Genomic DNA, 26,175 nt, shown 5'->3' with positions numbered 1-26,175 from the left:
GAGGAAGAACATGGGAAGACGGAAAGACGCAAAGATGAAATGAAATCTCGGCTTTTTTAGTCCAACATCTAACGAAACCTTTGCAAAACTGAAGGCGAAACTAAAGGCGACAGTGACGCACATTCTCTCCCGAAAAATAGATATAGCGTAAAAAATAAAATTGGTTTTTGAGGAAAGGAAATGGGGCAGTATCTGTCTCGCATATATCGGTGGACACCTGAACCGCGCCGTAAGGGAAGGGAAGAAGGTAGGAGTGAAAGAAGAAAGGGGGAAGGGGTGCTGTAGTGGAGGTCTCCGGAATAATTTCGACCACCTGGGGATCTTTAACGTGCACTGACAGCGTCCCTGAGCTGAATTTGACCTCAAGCAGTGAGAGTTGCACCATAAAAGGGCTGAGCACCGAAGAACTGATGCTTTGGATGTGTGGCACTGGAGAAGGCTCTTAAAAGTTCCTTGGACTGCAAGAAACTGAAATCAATACTAGCGGTAATCAACGCTGGCGGTTCACTGGAAGGCCAAATGCTGAAGTTAAAGCTCCGGTACTTTGGGCGTCAAATGCGAAGAGAGAAGTCGCTGTGAAAGACCCTGATATACGGGGAAAGATTGAGGGCACAAGAAGAAGGATGAGAGGATGAGATGGCGACATGGCATCACCGGTGCAGTGAAGATGAAACTGTGTGAACTCCATGACACAGTGAAGGACCAGAAGGCCTGGAGTGCTGCGGTACACGAGCTCACGAAGAGTCGAACGCGACTTAATGACTGAACAACGTCAGCAACAAGGCGAATACCTAATTTAGCGGGCCGAAATGCTATGACAGTGCTACTTTTTTTTGTTTTCACTCTACGTTAATACATTGTTCTTGCTGTCATTTATTATGAAGTTTCTCAAGCAGTAAAAGAAAAATAAAATAAATCATTGCCGGGACAGTGGCACTGATAGTAGGATTGTGCTTATTATTGCTTCGTGTACTTTTGTCCTTAAAAGAGACTAGCTCATTTGAAACGAACATCGGGGAAAATAAAAGAAAGACCAAGTGCAGAAATCGCTGAGTTCCATTTAAGGGCCGTGTAGTATCTTTTTTCGTACAAGGTGGATTTTTTTTTTCATTTCCGACGAGAGGAGGAGGGGAGGGGGCGTGAAAGTTGGCAACAAAACGGCTATTTAATGATTTAATTATAAATTGATCGCCAAGTCCCTGCAAATGAAGAAGCGGCGAGACATTGTCGGGGTTAGTCGATAGAACAAGATGGAGAATGTTGGAAGTATGATTACTTTCTCTTGTGGGATTGGATAACACCTGTAGAGAGACCAGACGCCCCCCCCCCCCCCCCCCCCCCTCCGCCCTTGTTCATGGGGGTGAAATCGCGATTTTTTTACTAAAGACAAGAGCCTTTCTGAACTACTGTTGCAGTCGTCTCGAGTCATGTGCAGTCTTTGTCAAAAATATACAGCCCAAGAAGTTTGGTTCCAAGCCGTGAAGCGGAGCTCTTCAGCACATTTGAAGTCTTAGACTTGGGGGGGGGGTGATGAATCACCTTCCTCCTCCATTCGTGAGAATAGGGTGCCTGAGGATGCACGAGCCGCACTGAAGAGCTCAGAAGGAGACCCCTTGGGCTGTGTACTTTTGACAGAGACTCTATGTACCTGTTGAGTAGGAAAAGAGAGACTCGTCTCTTTTCCGCTGATGGCTATACTGCGGGCCAGCAATGCAGTAACCTGACTGCGCCAATAGCCGCACTACAGAGGCAGCCTGCGAGGAACGTAGCGGAGTTTTTTTTCTTTTTTTTTCCCAGTGCAGCCGCGCTGATCCTTTTTGTGTGCGCACCTGATTTGTGTCTCCCCCGCGCAGCAGTAGTGCGTTGTTTCCATTTCGTTTTGCTGGACGTCCTCTCGTGTGCACTCGCTGTTTTCCTTTGGCTTTTTACTTCGTAGTTGGTGCTTGGAGTAGAGAAGCTAGTCGTGCGTAGCACTAGTGAGTAGTTGCTAGTGTGATTACTACTACTAGGTGCGCGTGCAGTTGGTACCTGCTGACGACGAGGTGAGTACGGTTGGCTACTCTGTGAGCAGCATTCGGACTAATCCTGGTCTTCTGTTATTGTGGACTGCGCTTCGACAGGCAGCGAACAAGGTCCCTTGCAGCTTTCCAGACCAGTGGATTCTTCAAGTCAATCAATCAATCAATCAATCAATCAATCAATCAATCAATCAATCAATCAATCAATCAATCAATGAAACCAGTCGCTCAGTTCAGACAGCGAACAAGGTCCCTTGTAGCTTTCCAGACCAGTGGATTCTTCAGACAATCAATCAATCAGTCAATCAATTAATAAATCCAGTCACTCAGTGTAACGTTGGCAGTGCCCCGACAAACAGCGAACAATGTCCCTTGCAGCTTTCCAGGCCAGTGGATTCTTCAATCAATCAGTCAATCAATCAATCAATCAATCAATCAATCAATCAATCAATCAATCAATCAATCAATCAATCCAGTCCCTCAGTGCTAAAGGTGTTACGAATGATGTAAAAAGAAAGGTCTACAAGAAGGGAAAAGAGTTTCTAGCGCCAGTTCTGGTTCAGTGTTCGTGATAAGAATGGGGAGACCATTTATCACAGGTACATTTCGGTTTTTCAAACAATGCGCAACTGGAGCTCGCTCTAACTCCAGCTGCACGCATGTAGTTGTTTAGCTATTTACAGCTATTTACAGCAAAATGTTTTAGAGCGCAGCTCTTTGGCGTCCGTTCCTGGGTTTCGCGTCGTCGTCGGCGTCGGCGTCGGCGTCGGCGTCGGCCTCGTAACCAGCTCCGCCCCCAATGTCTCGCTTTTCAATTGGTCGAAATGCTCGTGACGTCACAGTGCGCGAATTTCAAATGGGGCCAATTGTACTTTGGCTAGTAACCATGCAACCAATCAAAGGGATCGTATAGTGATGCTGCAGCTAAGTTGGACTGAGTTTAGTTAATTGCTTAATTAATCAATTAGCCTAATTAATATACAGGAGAATGAAGAGGTCAGAAGAAAAGAAAAGAAAGACGCGCGCCGCAGCGACAACAGCGTCCGCGGAAGGAGACGCTGCTGAAAAAAAACATAAGTACGAAGCCGCGTTCCCTCCACCACCACGCACTTCCCCACTCAGTAAGACGTTGCTCGTTTCATATACGTTGTGTCGAACATCCTAGACAGTTCCAACAATTGACAGGTTAATGACAGAACACGATGGATAGAAATACAATAATATAAATATGAAATAGCCTAATTAACCTTTCTAGTTAGACCGCATAAATCAATAAAACCGAGAACGGAATTGGTCGAGTTGGGGAATCGAACCAGGGTCTCCGGAGTGCGATACGAGCACGCTAGCCACTCCGTAATGCCAGCTGAATGGTTTGGAATGAACAAAGGCGCGTCTAGCTAATACGGCGTCTTCGTTCACTCCCATCTTCCCCCTTTCCCTTACGGCGAGGTGCAGGTGTCCACCCAGATATGCGAGAGAACATTTCCTTTCCTCAAAAAATAAATTTGCCGTCCAGCGAGGCGTACAGCCGAATTGGCGATGGCGTTCTGTGGACTCCCTGGCAGCGTTGCAAGACGCTGTCGCGTTCCACTCTTATAGGCGAAGCTTAACATGTTAACCACACATCAGTAACACACGCAGACAGCCAATGGACGCGTCATTCGCTGGCAGCACTTGATTCATCATTCACAACCACATTCTTAACGTACGCTCCCTTGCCGCACATGCCAAGGACGTACACCACGATCACATTCTGCGCCATTCCTCTGTACTTTGCTTTGCTGAAACCTGGATGGATCCCGAAGAGCCTCTCGAAATCATAGATTTCCTATACTGCTGTGGTGCTCGCAGAGACCACAACAGAGCGGCGGGAGTCGCTATCTACTTGCGCACAGGTCTCTCTGCAATACCAGTCGAAATGTTTGGCACGTCACATGAAGTTGGCGAACTGTGCGCCGCAAAGTTGCCCAACGGCTTGCTGGTAGTAGCTGCCTACTTCGCCCCTACCGCACTCACGAAAGACGTCGTGCACTTCCTGCAACTCGCATTAACCGTCCATCGATCCACACCGATGTTAGTAGTGGGGGACTTTAATGTTGACATAAAGACAAACAGCAATTTCCTAACACTTATGCGGGAGAACATCCCGTTCCTATCGCTCGTAACGCGTCCCACGGCTGTGACAACCTCGCGAGGCACTTGTATAGATCTCGTCTTTGAGAATCAAGCATCGGTGTACCAATTCGAACATATATCACTCTATTTCTCCGACCACAAAGCTTCCTTCATGACTGTCAAGAACTGTTAGTGCAGTCTTTGTTAAAGGAATACGTGTGAAAAATAAAAAAAAATTCTGTGATAGCGCATACATGTGTTGCTCGATTCCTTTGCCTCAATCTATCGAAAAGGTGAAACAGCTTATTTGCTGCGCTCAAATTTCGCATTAGGAAGTAACGTAATCTTCGGTAATTTTTTATTCTTATTTCCGTGTAGATAACGTTCGTAATAACCGAAAGTTTCGGGCTTAAATTAACGATCCCAAGAACACCTAGCACAAATCTTGGGCTTGTTACATTAGAAATATGTGGAAAGGAAGAAACATTCGCTATAATATATGGCGCTGTCATGCATCGCGGAAGAAACTATAGTGCAGATATAGGACGAGTGTTCCATGCTTCGAGAACTTGCGAGAATAAACAAAATAAACGCCTACTACTCGTCCGGCTGGGAAGGGGGGGGGGGGGGGGGGCAGGAAAAAATCCCTTAAAGATTGCGTTCGCATCAGAAGGTGGCGGGCTAATCCTTATTTCAGAGATAAAGGCAGTGAACAATGCGACGACGACGGACGGAAGAAGCCTACTGTAGTCCTTCGTCGTCGTTTTGTTAGCGCTACTTAATGCTTGTTTGTTTGTTTGTTCGTTTATTGAGGTTTAACGTCCCAAAGCGACTCAGGCTATGAGAGACGCCGCAGTGAAGGGCTCCGGAAATTTCGACCACCTGGGGTTCTTTAAGGTGCACTGACATCACACAGTAACTCATGCGAACCGACTAGCCCAGCTACTAACGTTAATGCATCATCGATTGCGCATTGAGCAGCTGCGTCGACTGTTGGGGGAAATGATTGAGGTAACGAAATCTAACAAAACACTTTTAATTGGAAATTTTGGAACACTCAGGGTTAGTGACCACGGCTGTAAAGCACGTGGAGAGAAGGTAGCGCTATCTCCCTACGGTGCCGTCCTAGAGACGGCATGGCTGCCAGCAAGGCTTTGTCCAACAAAGCTGGTTTTTAATAGAATGTTTGCACAAAAGAAGGTTACGCTTCTGAAATCTATTTAGAGATTTTTTATTTCTGAGTAGTTCCTCAAAAACGCCGCAAGGTTCGAGTATGCAAGTTTTTTACGCTAATTGGTACCATCATGGCAGTGTTTGGAATGGCGCAAGGAGGAAGGAAAGCCAAGGAGGGGACCTCCCTATCCCAGCTGCATAAAAAAAAATGAGCCGGAAGTCACGTGCTGTCGCAAAGGCCACTGGGAGCTTTTCGCCGATGGCGCAGCCAATAGTAACGTTTGGTGCAGCGGCGTCGTCTGCTTCATGGTTTCCTGCGCATGCGCAGATACGCTGAGATGGCGGCCAGCTAGGGAGATAGCCCTCTCGTCCGGCTTCAAAAAATATTACGTTATGGCTTTTCCTTGATTTCTTTTCTTCCTCCATAGAATTACGTGATCTGAGATGATCGACAGCACTGAAATTGTTGTGCATAATAGCGGCCAGCTATCAGGAGGCGTCACCATAATGGCTGACATCATCGTTCGCAGTAATGCGGGAAAAGTTAGCATGTGAGTGTGACCGGCGCTTTCATTCTGGTGTCTGTACATTCACCTTTTAATGGCCAAATTAAAAAAGAAAACGAAAAAAATCGTTAACCTCATATTATGGTAACTAATGGATCAACATTAAAAACTAACATAAAAAATCGGAAGTGCCACCTAACATTTGACATACGAGAAGGTCGCCAATTACAGGCAGCATTTGGTCCATTTTGTGCAGCTAGTTGAATTTGTGTGAAAGACCAGCTGGAAGGCCTAGAGAAAGTATAGTATCCAGCAAACGTCTCCCTATCTTGCCCGAAACAGTTTTCAGAAAACGAGAAAATGGAGTTTTTGGACAGTGGCTGGCTGGATATTACGTCTGTTAAGAAAGAAGGGAAGATCTTGACGCAAGGACAAGCTTATAATCTGTTCTATAAACTGTGGTGTAGACCAAGTACAAATAACCCGTGTTCTGACATTTAGACATGCAAGTTGTGCCATTAAATTACTTAGTAAGCACTCCTTCTAGTACCTTCTTCGTTTCGCCTTCGGGCTTCTTTCGCGCTGTTTCACTTTGTCATTAAACTTCTTATGCCCATTGCAGAAAAATATATTATTTGCAACTAACAAAATTCGCAGATATGACCCACATGAATCATATTAAGCGATGTTAGTGTGAAATTAATACTCGACCTTGGTGGAGGCTTAGGATGAGACAAATAATTTTTCTTTGTGGACGGAAAAGTTTGTTCATATTTGTTTTGAATGATGTGGCTCATAGTGAAGTAGTTAACGAGGAAAAGGGACAGAACTTTATAGATTTGGAGCTTAGCGCTTATGGGAAACAATAAGTGGTGGCGAGAGGCAACATCTGAAACAGTATAGAGCTGTAATGATTTCGCCTCTGCCTATCATCTGCATTCCAATCACTCCATCTCGACCTTTTTCAAATCTGAGTAAATGACTAAAATTTTTTGTGGCCTAATTTCATACGGGATTTTCGAGCAGTCCCTTGACATTGGTCAGGACCGATGGGAAGTTCATTCTAGGCTTCCAGGAAGGTCACAGATCATCCCCAGGTGACTACAGAGTCAATTCACTTGCTAGTGTGTGATGCTAAATCTTGGAAATCGTTATCTACTTCCATATTGCCCGCATTCCGTAGTCTGTCACCTTTCGCTGAATCCAGCGCGGATGCAGAAACGCCATTTACGTGAAACACACCTAGCTCTGTTTCTCCACGATACTGAATTGTCTAGGTTACAACATTCCAGCGGGTCCACTGTTCGCAGATTAAACAAAGAAAACCTTTGACGAAAGTCCTCATTCAGTCCTTTTACTAAGTAAGCTGTCTCAGTTCTTCATTCCTGAGATTAAATTGAATTCAAGGCTGCCTAACCTACAGATAATCAATCGGTTTGGTTTATTGGGGTATAACGTCCCAAAGCGACTCAGGCTATGAGGGACGCCGTAGTGAAGGGCTCCAGAAATTTCGATCACCTGGCTTTCTTTAACGTGCACTGACAGCACACAGTACACGGGAATCTAGAATTTCGCCTCCATCGGAAATTCGGCCGCCGCGGACGGGATCCAACCCACGTATTTCGGGTCAGCAGTCGAGTGCCGTAAGCACTGATTGACCGCGGTGGGGGATAATCAATCGTCTTTTGCACGTGTCATCTCTATCACTGTGCTTCGCCCCAGCTCTTCCTAGGTTAATACAGCGAGAGCTCCATCTCTTAGGGTTTATCAGGGGTCCACTGGCACAGACTTCATCGAAGCCTCAGAAGCCTGTACGCGGTCGCGCGGCGGATTCGTCACCATCGGCACAGTGGTCTGACGTCACCGTCAGTAGCAACAGGTTCGCAGCGCGCGCGGTAGCTGGTATGACGTCACATTGCGGAAGGGCGGAGACGCGACAGGTGGCAGCAGCTGCGTGCTTCGCGTGTCGTCTTGCCACTTGTACAATAAAAGCCGGAGAGGAGACCGCGCGCACAAATGTGTTGCCGTTGCCATTTGATATCGATAAATAACAGCAGCAACAGACTGAGGTGCAGAAAACTACACACGGTAGCTAGATTAACCAACTCTACCTAAATTACAGCTCTTGCTGAAATTTGATCGTAAGCTAAACGAGAGCCTAGATTAACCGGTCATTTTATTAATAATCTGTCCTCTTAGACTACTCGTCTTTTTGCAGATGACTGTGTACTGTAACTAATACGTACTACATTTCTGCCCTCCAAGATGACCTGGTTCGAATACAGCAGCGGTGTGCCACGTGGTTTAGATCTCTCAACTTCCCCTCCTCCATACCGCCTACATACAAAAGTAACAATAGCGTTGTAATCGTCTCTGATTCATTTATTAACCTTGAGGTTCACCCCTCTATCGACTGATCATGTCCTTGCCGCGTAAACCACTTAAAAATGCTTCTAACTGAGCTGCTGGGTACATACTCAGTGGTACATACTGGCCTCTCGCGTGACCTGAACTTCAATACACCAGCCCTATCTCTTATCCATATCAGTTTGCCTTTACTACAGCCCTAGAAACCGTTCAGAATCGCACTACTACTCAGTTCATACTTTCAGACAATTGCACTACTTTAACGTATCTCAACTTTGAAATCCCAGCTTTACCCTCACGCTCTACGAAGCACCGTATTTCACGCCTCTGCCTCTAGCAGAGCTTTTTTTTATTAATGCGACAGTGCTAAGGTTGTCGCCTCACAAAGTGTTTCCGGCTTCTATGCCACAAAATTCTGTGATTTGCCGATAGGTCACGTGACTTCGTGACGTCATCACAACCTGCCCACCGTGATATCGCGCGTTGTCCGCACAGCGCGCCATCCGCGTTTACCAGCACAATGTCAGTCACATCGTATGACACACGTTTCATCTCAGGAATCCGATTGAGCTCGGCTTCTGTCTTCTCCAGGGTTGGGGTCCCCCCTTGGCAGCGGAGTGATGGCAAGTACCCTGAATTGCGGTCCCAAATGTTCTACCCTACTGGAGTATGGGTAGAACAACTTAAACATTAAACATTATACATTAAAGTCTCTCTCTCACCTCGAAAGCACTTGCCCTATTAGTAGACTAATTTATTAATCATAGCAAAGCTGGATCCCTGACCCAGTTTTCGACACTGCCCAATTATTTTCTACCCATAGACGAGTTCTGATTCACTGACAACAGTCTTTTCGTCCTTAGTATTTTTTAATGGCTTTTAATTTGCTTTTAATACCAGACATGGCCACGAGACAACCCCTGTTGCGTATTGCTATCTTTCCACTGTCTATTTTCACTAGAAAACACGTTTCTGGAGGTCAATCCAAATTCATCAAGTTGAGATTGTCAATATTGCCACCTAGCATTGCCAGGTGGCGCATAGCTGCTGATGATGACGAAGCAGGGCTCGCGCCGTGTGGAATCTGTCGCCTTTGCTGCCCCAGTTTGGGTGGGCTTGTCTATCTTCGTACTTGGGATTAAATCCCCTTCGTCAACAAATACGTTACAATATCTATAACTAAATGGCTGACTCTGAGCGAATCGGTTTTTGCCGTGACAGGTTGGCTTCAACAGCGACCCGCTATATGGAGGGCGACCTCCTCATTTCACATTTGGAAAAATATCACGTGATTACTCCGCAGGAACCGCAAGTGCTGTTAGATTTCACCACCAACTATACGCAACACAGAAGCTTCCACATACAGTGCGAAGGCGGGGAAACGCTCGCAAAAGCACGTAACACAAACATTCTTCCGAAACCGGTACTCTCCAGCACCCTACAACCGTCAAGAAAAGTATGTGAACCATGATGGTACCTCACAATTCAATTGCTGGACAGTTTAGAGCTGAAAATAAAAATACTTAAAACTTACTAAGTTTTTAAGTACCGCGTCATGTCCCATGTTATGGAATGCACTTATGTCCAAAGCGGGAATAGCTTCGGTTGTCAGCCTATTTATTTTTGTAAGTCAAACCTCGTTATAATGGAATAATGGATATAACGAAGTAATAACGATTCATCTTGGAAGCTCGGTCAAGACGAGCTATAACGAAGCTACGACTATAACGAAGTAATCGCAGGGCCGCTTCAACTTCGTAATAACGAGGCTCAAATGTACCTCCTCTTTTGAGTTGTAGTAGAATGTCTTGCGTCGAAATATGTGGTCTGAATCTGAGCATAATTCTCGCAGCAGGTAGTGATTCTCCAGAAAGTTCTACACCTTGTTGAAGATGACATGCCCGATTAACTTTCCAACGCATGACGAGTGCTGAGCTAGTCTGAAGTTTGCATTTTTATGTCTTTTACACGTTTGCGTATAAGCGCTACTTTTGCTACCTTCCATGTTGCCGAGATATCTTCCACGTTCCAGCATTTATTAAAGTAAGCGATTAATTTATTTATTGAGCTGTCATGTAGATCTTTCAATGCTTTATTTGTGATTTGATCTCTCCTCGGTGTGGTACTTGCTTCCAGTTTTTGCATTGACGCCTTACTTATTCTGCTATGCTGTCGTTTAGCTCCTCGTTTGGCTGCCCTTGGCAACTTGGGTATTCAACATAGTAGTACCTATGAATTTTGATTTTATTCCTTGCATTATCTCCTCTTTCGCACCAAACAGTTCCTGTACAGATTTTCCCTGCTTCTTCTCAGCTTTTGATTAGATCAATTAGGCACTTGAGTATTCCGTATGTTTTGGCCAGGCCCAGCTTTCCTTGATTATATCATCACATATTCTATTGCAGTTTTGTCGACAGAGCTCTGTGGCGCATGTCTCTGCTTCATCTGCTAGCTTAGCTATGTGTAGCCTTAACTTTCAGTTGTGTTTTTGTCGCTTCCATCTTTTCTGTAGTCCATTTCTTGTCTCCCATAATTGAAATAAGTGTCTGTTTACAGCGGGCTGTCCTGTAGTAGTTGTATTTCTCTGATGAACTTCATTGTGTTGGTCTTTTGTTCCTGTCAACCAGTCTTCAGTGGATTATATATGATAATGATCTTTCTTTTATCGGTATTGCCTACACGTATCCCAGTCTGTTAGTTCACCTTCTTTGATTTTTCTACGATATCTGGCATTGCGTACTGTTGTTTCCATTATCTTATGATCGCTAATGAGGGCGTCCCCAGTATTCCTTCTCCGGAATAATTTCGACCACCTTTGGTTCTCATATTACGGTGTACTGACATCGCACACAGTACACGGGCCTATAGAATTTCGCCTCCATCGAAATGCCACCGCCGCGGCTGGGCTCGAGCACGCGTCCTCTAATAGATTTTGCTGTAAAATTACGTGCGATTGTGTCACTGCGTACTTTCAATTTCGATCCCGAGCTCAGAGCATGTTTATCTCAACACACAGCTTAAGCAAACCTTAAGCACGCGCCCACACTCCCTCACAGTGGATGAAACGCCGGTAAACAAAAACGTAAAGGACGTCAGTAGAGAGCATCACGGAGGCACAGATCGGCTCTTCAGGGGAAAACTATCGCAGTGGCAGTGGAGCGAATTGAAAAACGGTTAAGAAACCAGAACAAATCTATGATGGGGTGACTAGCCGTAAATCCGGTTGTGGCTTCAACGCTGCTGGTGGATATGCTGCGCTGCTGTTTAGCTGCTGTCTTTGCTGCTTCTTCATTTAATTCCTTCTTGGAGGATGAATTTAGTTAGCCTTCCTTGTAGGGCGAGCTCGGTCCGTTCGAGAGGCGAAAAGATGTCACGTGTTGACAGCGCGGAGATTTATCACACCTAACTAGCGCTGCAGATTGGTGGCCTGGAGGTGATTTTTTGTAGAACGAGCCGAGTCCGTCCTAGTCTGCTCAAAACTTCCGTGCTGCGAACAGGTGTCGTTTTGAGTGTCTCTCGGCTGCACTAAATTCGCGCTACAGGAACAAGCCGTCTCGTTAACTTCATTTGAATGGCGTGGTGTGTTTATCGTCATCATCATCATCATCAGCCTAACTGCGTCCGCTGCAGTTAGGTCTCCTTCAGTGCCTTTTGAAGCGTAGTGACGGTGCTATTTTGATGCGCAGCGATGACTTTCTCGCCGATGGACACGATAATAAGCGTCTGCCCTTAACAGTATGCAGTAGCGGGGGCATTCGATGGCCATTTGACAGATCAGTTAAGGGCTCTGCGAACACGCTGTGCAAACAGTCCACAGGTGAAGACTATACAACAGTCTCGTTTTAAAATCGCATACTTTAACGCGTATTGACCAACGCAGTTCTCACTGTCACCAACCTTTTTCCCGTGATACTTGCGATGTGTTTTCACTTATTCAAACCGGGAAATTTAATGGTTATAAGCGTGATTACTAGCAGTAACGGCTACCTCCATTCGAAAAACACTGCACGTCGTCTCCTCACAACCCACATTGAAAATAAAACACGCCTCTGATCATCGACGCCTGACTTCGTAATGCGTGCGCGTAGCCTGGTTGGTATCGAAGCGCGGTCAATGTAGTGCTCTGCTGAAGAAGACAGCGAAGACCATCCTTTTGTCGATATAGAAATGATAGATCTTATATCAGTAACGCATAAGAAAATGCGGGTTATGAAGCCTAGTAAGACTACAATCGCTAATGTACCGACTGGAGAAGAAAACACGCTTGTTTGTTTAAGCTAGAATTGAGCCCTGGAAACTATACACCGCGTGTTGACTGTATACTTGAAAATACGGTATACGTGAAAGAAACCGGCAGTCACTGAAACCAAACAGAGTTTAGGGGAATCAGTTCACTTTTTTTTTTTTATCGGTGGTGTTGGTCACAGTGGGATGTTAGCAGCGTAATCATCTCCTCAGATGGAAGACAGTTTATGAAAAAGTAGAAGCCACGTTCCCCGATGCGATCAGAACACGACCTCCGCATGCCGAACGGGGGCTAGGGTCGCAACAGCGACTGTGGTTGTATATTCTCTTTGTTTCTCTTAAACTACTTCTGATCTAAAAAAAATTGTTAACCTTATCACATCCTACTGTGACCAACACCGCCTGTTGTGCCTTAGGCGGTGCGGGCTGGGCTATATTATTTCTTTCCTGAGTGCCCACTTTAAATGATGCTAGCGACAGCACCAAAAAACAAAAATCATGGCATTTCAATGTTATTTGCTTGGTTACAATGACTGTCAGTTTCTTCCCTTGGCACAGAGTGAGAAAATTCTCTGCAAGTCGCGAACACTACTGAAATCCATAATACGTGGCCGACCTGAGCTCTGGCGCTACAGCAGCCCAGCGGTGAACGAAATGTCCGCCAGCTTTGCGCTTTCACACTGTGCTGTTGGCTTGGCTGGCGCCGCTCGGAGGCTTCTTGTGCGGCGAATGCTGTCTTTATTTTCACACGTGACTGTTCCTCGCGTCGTCCCGAGCCCTTCTATCCCTCCTCCTGGTTTCGTTGGACGAGTCTTCCCGTGTACGTGCACCGTTTGCACCGCCCCCCACACTGGCATGTCCTTGTGTGTATCGAAGAATGTCTCCGGCCGTTGGAACACCACGAACTCCCTCCCGCTTACGTATGCCCCGCTTGATTGTAACTGAGGCGTTCGCTTGTGTACAGCAGTGCTCGAGGACTTTCCGAGGTCCTGTCGATGCAACATTTCAATCATTAGAAGCCCCACGGGGCCAAAGTGCGTCATCGGTCAGAAAATTCGCCAATTGGCTGGAGTGAAGTGACGTCGCTAGACCGGAGATTCCCATTGGCTGGAGGGATGTGACGTCACCACACCGGAGCATTGCCATTGGCTGGAGGGGACTGACGTCAATATATGGAGTATTACCATTGGCGGGAGGGAAGTGACGTCAGCAGACCGGAAGTGAAGCATCAGCAGATGCTAATGCAAACGAATTGATTACACGCATGAAATTAGGCGTCCCTGCGATTGTTTTGAGCATTATAAAACGCTTAGCGACTGGCGCTTAAATGATCAGGTGTGAGCAGCGTAGCCTGGGCACAGCGCAGAGGCTGAAGACATTGCGTCAGTTCCGTAGTGAAGAATATTTGCGCGAGCACAAGGCAGCAGCGGGGCTATTGCCCCCGACCCCGATGACAGGAACTGCACACACTTTAAGCAGTGGAGGCCGTGCTTCTGCGCGGTTTGGACAGAAGCACTGGGTGTCCACAGAAGTGCGATGACGATCACTGCTGTACACGGTGCGATTACAATGCACTTGGCTCACTGTGTCCGAGAGACGCTCACGGGATGGGCATACATGTGACAGGCCCCGCTACGTATGCAATGATCCATCGGCGTCCATGTTCTGCCTCGGATGCTTCGGCTGCGGGAGCGAGCAGCAACAACAGCAGCAGCAGCAGCAGCAGCAGCAGCAACAACAGCAGCAACAACAGCAGCAGCAACAGCAGCAGCAGAAGGCTGAGTCGCACGGTTCCACATCATGGTACGATCCTATGTTCTTCCCTTCGATGACCGGCTTTTCCATCTCTTCTCTACTCTGGGGGGTGGGCGTTCGGTGGACTGCGAGTGAGCTGGGCCGGTGGGGGTATTCTTCCATTGCAAATAATCCTAGCTTTCCATTGCGGACGCCATTCGGACAGCCCTAACGAGTGCTTGCGCGTGCATTCGACTGGAAACCTCTGTGGTCTCATCTCCCACTGATTTTACTCAGCAGCAGAGTTTCAGCAATGATTTCTGCAAGAACTGAACGAGTCAAGCCGATGAGCGAAAGCGTACAAAGGAAGGCAGGGCAGTAAATATCCTATAGGCAGGTGAGGAGCCTGATGTTTTTTTAACGAGATTTCTTGCCTCAGGGTATCAATGGGCGAAAGTGAGATGAAGCATGCAGTACTGATTAAATTAATGGGAATAGTTTACCTGATAGTTTTCGTCGATAGTTTTCTGCGGAGTTAAAAGACTGCAGAAAAGAGGCAGCTTGTAAGAATTCGTCCCAGTCTTGCGCATCTCATACGATCTACGTGTTCCTTTAAAAGAAGGGGAGCAAGGACGCGATATCCATTTATAGTTCTAGGCGCTCCGCTTCGAGCTACAAGAAATATAGGGCAAGGAGTGACGACACACTCCTACCATCCGCGAATTTAAAATTCTTGATTACATGCTGGTAGCAATGTTGGTGTTTATGTACAGGTGGCACTAGCCTTACAGTAATCTGTCAGAAATTGCGTCGCCTGCGTCACTTAATTGAATGAATTTGTCTATACCGATTCCCGTAAGTCTAGCGTCCTTCCCAATCTATCCGTAATAGGTATTGCGACTACGCGTCTTAACCTACCGCGACCGTTTTACATTCCATTGTTACACACCGACTGGTCAAACATCGTACTTGAAGCAACGTGTAACCTTCGGAATCTGATCGCTACTCGGTTTTGCCAGTTTGGGTACGACACTCCCACTGACTAAAAAAAGTTGGCAGCGGCTTAGCTCTGCTATGCCAGGATATACGTAGCGTGAGCAGTGACGTCACGTGGCTCTGCGCCGGCGGCGGCAGCGGCGAGGCGCGCCCGCTGTGCGCAGTGACGTCACTCGCTCCTCACGCATGCGCAGTATGGTCGACAGAGGGAGCACGCGAAACGGCGAGACTGGCCAATGTAGCTCACGCTACAAAAAAAGGATGTTTTTATTTTAATTGAATGCATAGATGGCAGCATTCAGTGTTCACGTGCGCTCTGCGTAATCTTCGGAATGCGGTATCATTTATTCAGGTCACCCATTTGAGGCATTTCCGGGGCTCACAGTGAAACACATTGGCGGAAGGTTCAAATCATAGATGAATGCTAGTTAGCATTAAAGAACACAAACGCGTACGAAGGACATGTGCTTAAGACAAGAATGGACGATCCATCTTTACCTTACGCCTTCATCCTTAGTTCGCACTAGTTTTCTATTTAAATATGAAGCAACAAGCCCGCCAACATGTACAGTCTGTCAAAAGTAACCAGGCTGCATGGTTTGCTTCTACCTTGTATAGTGGAGCCGTTGTAACTTTCCTAAAGATCAAAACGTGTTGGAAGGTAAGAAGACCCGCAGTCCTTACCTTTAACGACCATTTCAGCTTCAGGGAAGCTGTAAGGGCTCCACTGTACGAGCTAGAAGCAAACCATGCACCCTGGTTACTTTTGACAAAGACTGTACAGCTTAGTCGAAGTTATATTCAGCAACAGTTAAAAAACTTCTCAAGCGCCTCTGATTAGTTCTCAGAAATCGTCCTTCTTATAGGTATGCATGGTGTTTCACCTTAGACTATACACAATTTTTTAAAATAGGCTCGTTGAGATAAAAAAGCTCTTCATTCGGCATAGCATTATCAGCGGTGTAGTACATCAGAATACAGTTAAGACGTATTAGATAGCAAGCTGGTTAACTGATACTGAATAGTTAACTTTTTAACTATTAATCTTAGACTCCTTAATTATTGAGAGGCTGTAGCCCACCGTAAGTAACATCCATATCCGTCTTTAGAATTTCGAATATGCTGTTACCGTCGGGACGCTGTAGACCAACAAATTTGGGCTATTTCGACGAGTTATTGCACTGGAGAGATTGCTTCGCCTGCATGCTTCTCTTTAGCGTATGTACAGAGTGTTTCACATAAGACTTTAGACAATTTTTGAAAATAGGCTTTTTGAATGAAAACAGCACTTTTTTTCGGCACAGAATTGACAGCGCTGTAACACATCAGAATACAGCTATGACGTGTATATACTAGCAGGATGGTTGACTAATATTGAGTAGTTAACTTTTTAACAATTACGGTTAGGTTCTTTAATTATTGAGAGGCGTGTAACAAGCAGTAATTAATGTTCATATTAGTTTTTAGAATTTAGAAAACGCGCTTGCCCTAGGCTCAGTGATACAACAAATTTTGGCTACATCGCGCCAAAATACATGCGCTTTCGAAAATCTTGCAGGCAAAGCAACCTCTTCAGTGCACGTAACGCGTCGAAATAGCCAAAATTTGTTGGGCTACAGTGCCGAGGGAAACCGAGGTTTGGAAATTCTGAAAACTGATGTGGATATTACTTATGGTGGGCTACACGCCTCTCAGTAATTAAGGAGCGTGACAGTAATAGTTAAAATGTTCACTTTTCAATACTGGGTAACTATCCCGTTAGTTAGCCCGTCTAAGCTGTATTCTGAGGTACAACACCGTTGACGATGTCATGCCGAAAAAAGCGCCCTTCTAACTCGCAAAACCTATCTTTAAAAATTGTGTAAAGTGTTAGGAGAAACACTGTGTATATACGGCGAGATTTAAAAAAGAAATGGAAACTGCGCTTTGGACACAGGATAAAGAAGTAGTGAACTGTGCTGGCTTGCGGCTAGTATTTATTCCTTCAGTGTGGGCGGCGAAATACAGGAAATAACACGAACAAACAAAACAACCGACAGGACGGTTATGATACTCGGTGATGCGTTATTACAGAGTGAGTGAAATGTGTGAGTGTGAGTGAAATGCGCAAAACTATAGTGAGATGCTGACTTCATTTTGCGGCGTAACCATCTGTAAGTTGATGAGGTCCATTGTGACGTCATTTCCAGAAGTTCTTGTCCTCTAGAATATCGACACTGAAATCACCAACGTCTAGCATAGGGGAGAAACTGTCGACGCAGTAGTATACGTGTATATATAGCCTGAACGACGATCCATGCACGCGCCCACACCTCGCTGTCTTTGCTGCCCCCTCGCTACGGATTCTCCTCACGTTCGACACACGGGCCCGCGATTGCGGAGCATGCAGATTCGGCTCGCCGCGCAGCGCCACTCTCGTGCCCAGTGGGAAAAGTAGGAGTCGATTAAAGAGCGCGCAGCACGTGCTGCGGCCGTATACCGCGAGTGGCGCTGTAATCGGAGTGCCGCAGCGGCGTTTTACGTACGTGTGTCCGCTACGTGAAGCGGCGGTTGCACAAAAATCGATCAGAAGATAGGCGAGAAGGCCGGAGCGAGCCAGCCTGTCTGGCCGTGGAACGAATGCTAATAATAGTCGGTGCATCTGCTTAACACTATTGCGGGACGGCACGCGCTCACGGCACGGTGCGTTGCGCGATATCATGCGTGGAGTGTCCCAGCGCTGATGACGATTGCGATGACGCTTTGTGGCTGCCATTTCACGGGGTGACGCCACCAAGTAAGAGTGAAGTTAAAGATAGGTAGTTATCGTAAGTTGAGGTAGTTAGACAAAAACGTACGGGTGTTTCACGTAAATTGAACCAAGGATTAAAAAAGTTTGGCACACTGGAGCTTGGTGAAACCAAAGACATATAATTTCCCGTCGTGTGGCCCTTCTCAGACATTTTTTTTTTTAAATTCCGCTTAATTAGTTAGTTAGCTTATGTTAGCTCCGTCTGAATTGGCTGCCGATAGAATGCTTATCACTTATCGCGGATCACGGTGTGCGCTTTGCATGTTCAGGAAGAATGTGCTGACGTACTTTCAAGACTGCTGAGAGCGACGTCGGCCGCTCACTTCGAGGCGTTCAGCGCGCAAGTTTCATTCGTTCAAAAGACACGGTTGGAAGCGCTGGAATATGGTAGCGCATGATCGTAGTCACGTGGTTTGTTCATATTTCGCGGGCTTTCTTTAAACGCCGGAAAAAAAAAAGGACCACGTAAGAGGTACGTTGCTACAAAAAGTGATACGGCTCTTTCTTTATCCCCTCTGTATCTCAAGGACATGCACGCGACCCTAAAGTTATTCTCTTTACAGAAAATTGGCATAGTTAATCTTATCTATTCAAATAAATAAGCGGAATCTGAATACACAATGAGCAGCGCCACATGACGGGAAGCAAGATGTCGTTGGTTTCGCCCAGCTCCGGTAAGCAACTTTTTAAAAATATTTTTTGATGTTACGTGAAACACCCTGTATAACAGCTGTATATCACACGTACTAAAATATGAGGCAGAAACGTGGAGGGTAATGAAAAGGGTTCAGCTTAGATTGAGGACCACGCAGCGATCTATGGAGGAGAAAGTGATACGTGTCACATTAAGAGACCGGAAGTGGGCAGTGTGGGTAAGGGAACAAACGCGAGTTAATGAAATCTCAGTCAAAATCAAGAGGAAGAAGTAGGCTTGGGAGGATCACGTAATGTGAAGACAAGATAACCTCTGGTCCTTAAGGGTAACAGAGTGGATTCCAAGAGAGTGCAAGCGTAGCGAGCGGCAGAAAGTTAGGTGGACGGATGAGATTAAGAGGTTTGCCGGGATGCGGTGGCCGCAGAAGGCACAGGACAGGGTTAATTACAGAGATATCGGATAGGCATTTGCTTTGCAGTGGGCGTAGTCAGGCTGATGATGATTATGATTATGATGAAGGTAGTTATCTAGTTATCTTGCCTCTACCAATCTATTACATTACACTGCACTACATGAGAGTGGATGTGATCTGAAAGGTTGCTGTGGGTGCGGTTACTCAAGAGGTGCGTTTGTTTGGAGGTCTTGAAGAGGGACAGACCTGTGCCTTTGGCAATGTGTGCCAATTAGTAAGTCCAATTCCTACCTGCAGTGCAGACAATAAACGCTTCGCCACTCTCCTCCAGTTCGAAGCGTCTTAGGTCACTCGAAAGAAGCCCGGAGATTTGTCGTACCACGTACCAATTTTGAACACCAGTTTGCAAGAGATATGAGAAGCTTATAGTTTTACATAGTTTGTCACGAAGTGGGAGCACGCCTCCAATGGGCTCCACACTCTCTGTTACCAATTCTAGGGGAGGAGAGACAAACACCTCCACCCAGGTGCCAGATCTTAAGCAGGACCGAGTGGCTAACCGGCGATAGGTCCACGCCTGACCAGCCACTGACCGGAGGCACGACACAGGAGTCGGGAATGAGAGTGGATAGAATTTAATTAACAAAGAGAACAACACTTTCACCAACTCATCAACAATAGCACAGCATAGACACAGGACAGACGGAACAAACTTTAGCTTTGACACACAGTATCAAATATGACAGGCGAGAGGAAATACAAATACAAGGCACTTTTAAAGGAACGAATTTAGGGTACAGTTCGTAAATGTGGGAGCGGCGGGGGCTTAGCTGTTCGGGTGGTTGAGGTCCGGTCCGAGATAGGCGTCGGGCTGTCGATGTCGGGTCCCCGGAGTCGTTACTCGTTGCCCAGACACTTCGCGACGAGCCGACCACCTCTCGGCTGACACTTCACACACACGCGCGGTTAGCTAGCACACCGCCACATCCAAGATCTCCACCTCGACTGCTCTCCGCCACATTCCACAGTCCCCCCCCCGTAGTGTCCCCCTCTCTCCCTCACCCTCCCCGGACAGCCCGGGGCCCGGGACCGACGAATCGGAGGCGGCGACGAAACGTAAACTATCGCGCCGAAACGTCCCGCGCCGAGCCCCGGCTGGCACCGCAGACGCCCGAGCCGGAATTCCGCGTACCGGAGGTCACTGGCCAGACAACTGCTTTCTCACCGTCGGCGACCAGACAGCGAGAAGTGTGTGCGTGAGGAGGGGGGGGGGGGGGCGGGGGGTGCGCGTGGGGATGCTTAGGACGGAGTCCCCGCCGCCGGGCTGAACCGCCGCTGGGGAAAATCGCAACTGGCGCGAATTCTGTTTCACCACCCCCGCGTCAAGAATGTTATTGCTGATAACATTCCACACTCCAAAAACAGAAGTCGCGCATACTTCGCCGTATGCGACACGAGAACATTCGACTGCAATCATAGCACAGACCCACTGATATAATACTGAGAAATACAATCATAAACACACTGAGACAATACTGCGAAATACAGGCGCGCACAAGTCATATGTAGACGCACATCGAAAAACTGACTCCATACACACATTAAAGCGAAAGCATCTTGATCGTTAGAGATCAACGTCAACTTGTTGGCGAGCGCTGAGCTCTGAAACCCGGCTGAGGTAATCAGCACCAACATTATCTTTTCCACGTATGTTCTCTACCGTGAAGTCATACTCTTGCAGCAAGAGAGCCCAACGAAGCAGTCGCGAGTTCATGAACTGCGCCTCACGGATGTACTTGAGTGGTTGGTGATCGGTTTGGAGGGTGAACTTTCGCCCATACAAAAAAAAATTAAATCGCTTGATTGCCCAAACGATTGCGAGACCTTCCTTCTCGACTGCTGAGTAGGCTCGCTCTCTCTGTAGCAGCTTCCTACTTGCGTAGGCTACGGGGTGCAGCACCCCCTCCTTGCTCTGGAGGAGCACTGCCCCAAGACCCTGGTCGGAGGCATCTGTGCGAAGCACGAAGTCTTTTTGGAAATCAGCCACCTGTAGGATTGGTTGCTCTGCGAGAAGCCGTTTCAGTTCTATGAAAGCGTGTTGCTCCCGGTCCCCCCACTTAACGGTGTTAGGCATTAGCTTCTTAGTCAGGTCCGTCAAGGGAGTCGCCACGGTGGCGTAGTTTGGTATGAACTCCCGGTAGTAGCCCGAGAGTCCCAAAAACGCTCGAACTTGGCGCTTGGTCGTCGGCCTCGTAGCATCGCGGATCCTGTCCAAAGTGGCCTTCATTGGACCCAGGCTTCCCCGTCCGATGGTGTGTCCGAGGAAAGAAAGTTCCTCGAAACACAGGTGACACTTCTTCGGATGGATCGTCATCCCGGCTGCCCGTATTCGTTCTAGAACAAGGTTGAGTGCCGTCACGTGGTCCTCCCAGCTTTCTGTCGCTACCAAAATGTCGTCATAATAGTGGTAGACATTGTCAATTCCTTCCAGCACTCTCCTCATTAGTTTTGCGAATACTGCCGGTGCCGTTTTGATGCCAAATGGCATGTTCTTGAACTGGTAATGTCAACTTGGTGTTGAAAAGGCGGTCTTTTCTTTTGACTCCTCTTCAAGAGGCACTTGCCAATATCCCTTCGACAAGTCCATTTTAGAAAAGTACTTTCTTGCCCCAACTTCGGCGATTAGGCAGTCCGCTCGAGGAATAGGTTCCGCGTCGGCTACCAGCACATTATTTAGTCGCCGGAAATCCACACAAAACCGGTAGCCACCGCCCGGTTTCTTAACCAAAACGACCGGGGCGTTGTGCGGGGACCGCGATTTTTCAATCACTCCCATCTGTATCATGCTGGACACCTCCTTCTCGATTGCTTGCTGGACGGCATGAGGTAGTGGATATTGCTTCACATAGATGGGCTTATTCGCCGTCGTCGGCAAAGAGCATTCAGCCCATGTCGTGAAGCCTGGCCTCTCCGTGAAGACATCCCGATAGGTTAACGCAAGACGTCGCAGTTCCTTCACCTGTTGCAGGGTCAGTTGGTCCGACACGGCGACGTCTTGGGGCCCCACCTTTTCATCCAACGGCCACATAAGCTCGTAGCACTCCTCGTCCGCAGCCACCATGGCGACGGTCTGCACTGAGTGTTTTGGTCGCGTCTCGCGGGCATTGTACTTCTTTAACATGTTGATATGAAATGTCTTGGTAGTGCCTTCGACGTCGACAACGTAATCCACTCCGCTTTTCTTTCCAACGACCGGGTAAGGTCCCTTCCATCTCATGGTTAGTTTGTTGTGCTCAGTGGGCAATAGCAGAAGCACTTGGTCTCCCTCATGCAGCTGCCGCAGTTTGGCCCGACTGTCGTAGTATGCCTTGTAACGTTCTCCTGCTTGGCTCAGTGCTTCGTGAGCGATTTGGCACGTCGTCTCCAACCTTTCTTTAAGGTCGATGACATACTCGTAAGCTGTCTTCACCTCTTCCTCAATCTTACTGCCCGTCCACAGCTCTCGTAAGATGGCGAGCGGCCCTCGGACATTCCGCCCATAAAGCAGCTCAAATGGTGAGAAACCCGTGCTCTCCTGGGCCACCTCCCGGTAAGCAAATAGCAAAGGTTCGATGAATCTGTCCCAGTCCTTGGGCTGTTCAGCACACATCCGGCGCAGCATCTTCTTCAAGGTGCCATTCATTTTCTCCACCAGACCATTCGCCATGGGGTGGTAGGGAGTCGTCGTTTTCAGCCGCAGTGATAAAAGGCGCCCAACCTCCGCCATTAACTCGGAAGTAAAGTTGGACCCTCGATCGCTGAGCATCTCTTCCGGAACGCCAACCCGTGCAAATATGTGTAGAAGTGCCTCGGCAACCCGCTCTGTCTCAATACTTGGTAGGGCTACTGCCTCTGGAAATCGGGTAGCGTAATCTACCAGCGTCAGAATGTAGCGGCTGCCTCGGCGTGTGGTAGGCTTGAGGGGTCCTACTATATCGACAGCGACTTTGCTGAAGGGGGTGTCAACGAGAGGTACCCGCTCCAAGGGAACCTTCCGCACTGTGCCGCGCGCCACGGTTTTCTGGCATATGTCGCACGATGCGACAAACCTGCCCACGTCCCCATGTAATCCGGGCCAAAAGAAGTCTGCGAGGATGCGATCCGTTGTTTTCTTCCGACCGAGGTGCCCTGCCATCAGCCCCCCATGTGCCAACTGGAGAACCTTCTCGCGGTGCTTCTGGGGCACTAATAGCTGGGTCGTCTTCGCTCCGGTGTTCGGAACGTACTCTCGGTATAGCAGGCCATCATGAAGACAGAATTTGAACGAACCGCCTCCCTTGCACTTTGTCCTCTTTCGCCGCTCGTCCGCCTCGAAGCAAACCAGGAGACTGCTGTCGTCTCGTTGGTCTTGCCTCATTTGGTCGGGGCTGACGTCAGGGAGAGTAGTTGGCACCCGTAGCTTACGGAATCCCTCTTTGGATTGTCGGGCCGCCTGCTGGCGGGTCGTGACCGCCGCCGTGGGCATGGTAACTTGGTCGGGGCCCTTGTCGCATAGATCATGACGCTGACCTGGAGGAGCCTCTGCCCTTTCCGAGTCCTCGGGTTTCCACTCGGTATCTGGTGCTTCTGGGCATCGTACTCCTTCAATGTTTCCGAGAACCAGGTCGAAAAGGGCCTCCTCCATGCAACCCGCTATAACTTCCCCCTTGTAGTATGGGGTGTCGATCTGAATGCGGGCCTCAGGCAGTAGCTTAGCGGAGCGGTCTACTAAATAGACGACCCGGTGGTCGCCGGTCATTTCTTCTTCCTTCACGAAGTTGCGGTTGACGATCACCATGTTGCAACCTGTATCCCTCAGCACTCGACCCTTCCTTCCACTGATCAGGCCTTCTACGACCGGCAAGTCGGGCGTCCTTGCCAACGCAGTCATATTCACGACCGGGACGCGCTGTCCATCCTTCAATTCTAGATAGCCATCCTGGATACATGCAGACATGTTCCTGGAGCTGGATGGCGTCTGATTCCTTTGCACTGGGGGGCCACGGTTCGCCCTGCACTGGGCCGCAATGTGCCCCGGTCGCGAACAGATGTAGCACCGTGCAAGAACCCCCGGGCCTCGCGGCTGTTCGGCCATCTTGCCTGCGACCAGACTCTCCTTCTTGGAGTCTCTTCGGCCGAAGTTGACGGTCCCTCGTGCCATCACGTATTCATCTGCTCGCTGAACCAATTCTTTGAGGTCCGTGGTCCGCTTTTCTCTTATAAACGTGACCATTGCAGGCGCACAGTTTTCTAACAACTGTTCGGCTAAAATTAGCCCCTTCACTCCCTCGTACGATTTCTCTGTTTTCGACAGTTCTATCCATCTTCCCCAGTAGTTCCCCAGTCGAGATACAAACTGCGAGGGAGTCTCGTGGTCATTGGGCGTTTCGTTCCTAAACTTCTGACGGAATCCCTCTTCTGTCAACCGAAATCTGAGCAGGAGCGCATGCTTGACTTTAACATAGTCATTCGAGTCAGAAGCTGGCATTCGGCCAAACACATTCAGGGCCTCTCCCGTGAGGCAGGTGCTCAGCGCAGTGGCCCACTCCTCCCGTGGCCACTGCTGGGCTTCCGCCACCCGCTCAAACCGCGTCAGATACGCGTCCAGGTCATCACCTTTTTCGTTAAATGGGGCCATCAACTTGTGCGGACGAACTCTGAGTACTCGGGTTGCCATCGTCGACGAGCTCGGTTCGCTGACCGAACTGCCACTAATATTGGCACTCGCCCTTAATTGAAGGAGTGCCATCTCTTTCTCAATTTCCTGGAGCTTTCGCTCAGAGCGCTCTTTCCCCCGCGCATCTCTCTCCTTCTCCCGCTCATCTCGTTCTTTCTCCCGCTGGTCTTCCAGCTTACGCCGCTCGCGTTCCGCTGCTCTCTCTTCCCTCAGGAACTCGTGAAGCTCTGCTCCCTCCAAACCCAACTCCTTACCGAGTGCGACTAAGCGTTCGGCTTCTGCCATCGTGTCTCACACCGGCAATCAAACTCAAAATGTGCGTATACGGCTGTGTCGTTGTCTCTCGGTCAGAGCCAGTCGGGGTTAGCACAGTGTCCTGTCGCGGACGCCAGTTTGTCACGAAGTGGGAGCACGCCTCCAATGGGCTCCACACTCTCTGTTACCAATTCTAGGGGAGGAGAGACAAACACCTCCACCCAGGTGCCAGATCTTAAGCAGGACCGAGTGGCTAACCGGCGATAGGTCCACGCCTGACCAGCCACTGACCGGAGGCACGACACAGGAGTCGGGAATGAGAGTGGATAGAATTTAATTAACAAAGAGAACAACACTTTCACCAACTCATCAACAATAGCACAGCATAGACACAGGACAGACGGAACAAACTTTAGCTTTGACACACAGTATCAAATATGACAGGCGAGAGGAAATACAAATACAAGGCACTTTTAAAGGAACGAATTTAGGGTACAGTTCGTAAATGTGGGAGCGGCGGGGGCTTAGCTGTTCGGGTGGTTGAGGTCCGGTCCGAGATAGGCGTCGGGCTGTCGATGTCGGGTCCCCGGAGTCGTTACTCGTTGCCCAGACACTTCGCGACGAGCCGACCACCTCTCGGCTGACACTTCACACACACGCGCGGTTAGCTAGCACACCGCCACATCCAAGATCTCCACCTCGACTGCTCTCCGCCACATTCCACAGTCCCCCCCCCGTAGTGTCCCCCTCTCTCCCTCACCCTCCCCGGACAGCCCGGGGCCCGGGACCGACGAATCGGAGGCGGCGACGAAACGTAAACTATCGCGCCGAAACGTCCCGCGCCGAGCCCCGGCTGGCACCGCAGACGCCCGAGCCGGAATTCCGCGTACCGGAGGTCACTGGCCAGACAACTGCTTTCTCACCGTCGGCGACCAGACAGCGAGAAGTGTGTGCGTGAGGAGGGGGGGGGGGCGGGGGGGTGCGCGTGGGGATGCTTAGGACGGAGTCCCCGCCGCCGGGCTGAACCGCCGCTGGGGAAAATCGCAACTGGCGCGAATTCTGTTTCACATACCATCTTAGAACTTTGTAGTAAAGATCTGTGTGTAAAGCTTTGAACCTCTGCGTGTGACCTATTTACCGACATCAATAGCTCTAGTAATGAACCACTCTGGTTAAGTTAGTGCGTACAACTTGTCTTATGTAGACGATGCAG

At 48.4% G+C, this 26,175-nt stretch overlaps 1 protein-coding gene across 1 annotated transcript in view; it reads left to right on the top strand.

The window, feature by feature from the left end:
* The window catches only part of LOC149365758 (uncharacterized), a 75,892-nt gene that overhangs the window by 18,772 nt on the left and 30,945 nt on the right, over positions 1–26,175 (top strand). The window contains exon 2 of the mRNA XM_089543676.1: positions 14,051–14,227. Coding sequence (XP_089399802.1) covers positions 14,085–14,227 — 143 coding nt within the window. The 5' untranslated portion in view covers positions 14,051–14,084. The remainder of the gene's footprint in view (positions 1–14,050; positions 14,228–26,175) is intronic.

Source organism: Amblyomma mixtum, chromosome 1 (genome assembly GCF_055824585.1).
Source record: "Amblyomma mixtum isolate Tamu chromosome 1, ASM5582458v1, whole genome shotgun sequence".
NCBI lineage: Eukaryota > Metazoa > Arthropoda > Arachnida > Ixodida > Ixodidae > Amblyomma > Amblyomma mixtum.
The sequence above is the reverse complement of the archived record's forward strand: the minus strand, read 5'-3'. Positions and strand labels throughout refer to the sequence as shown.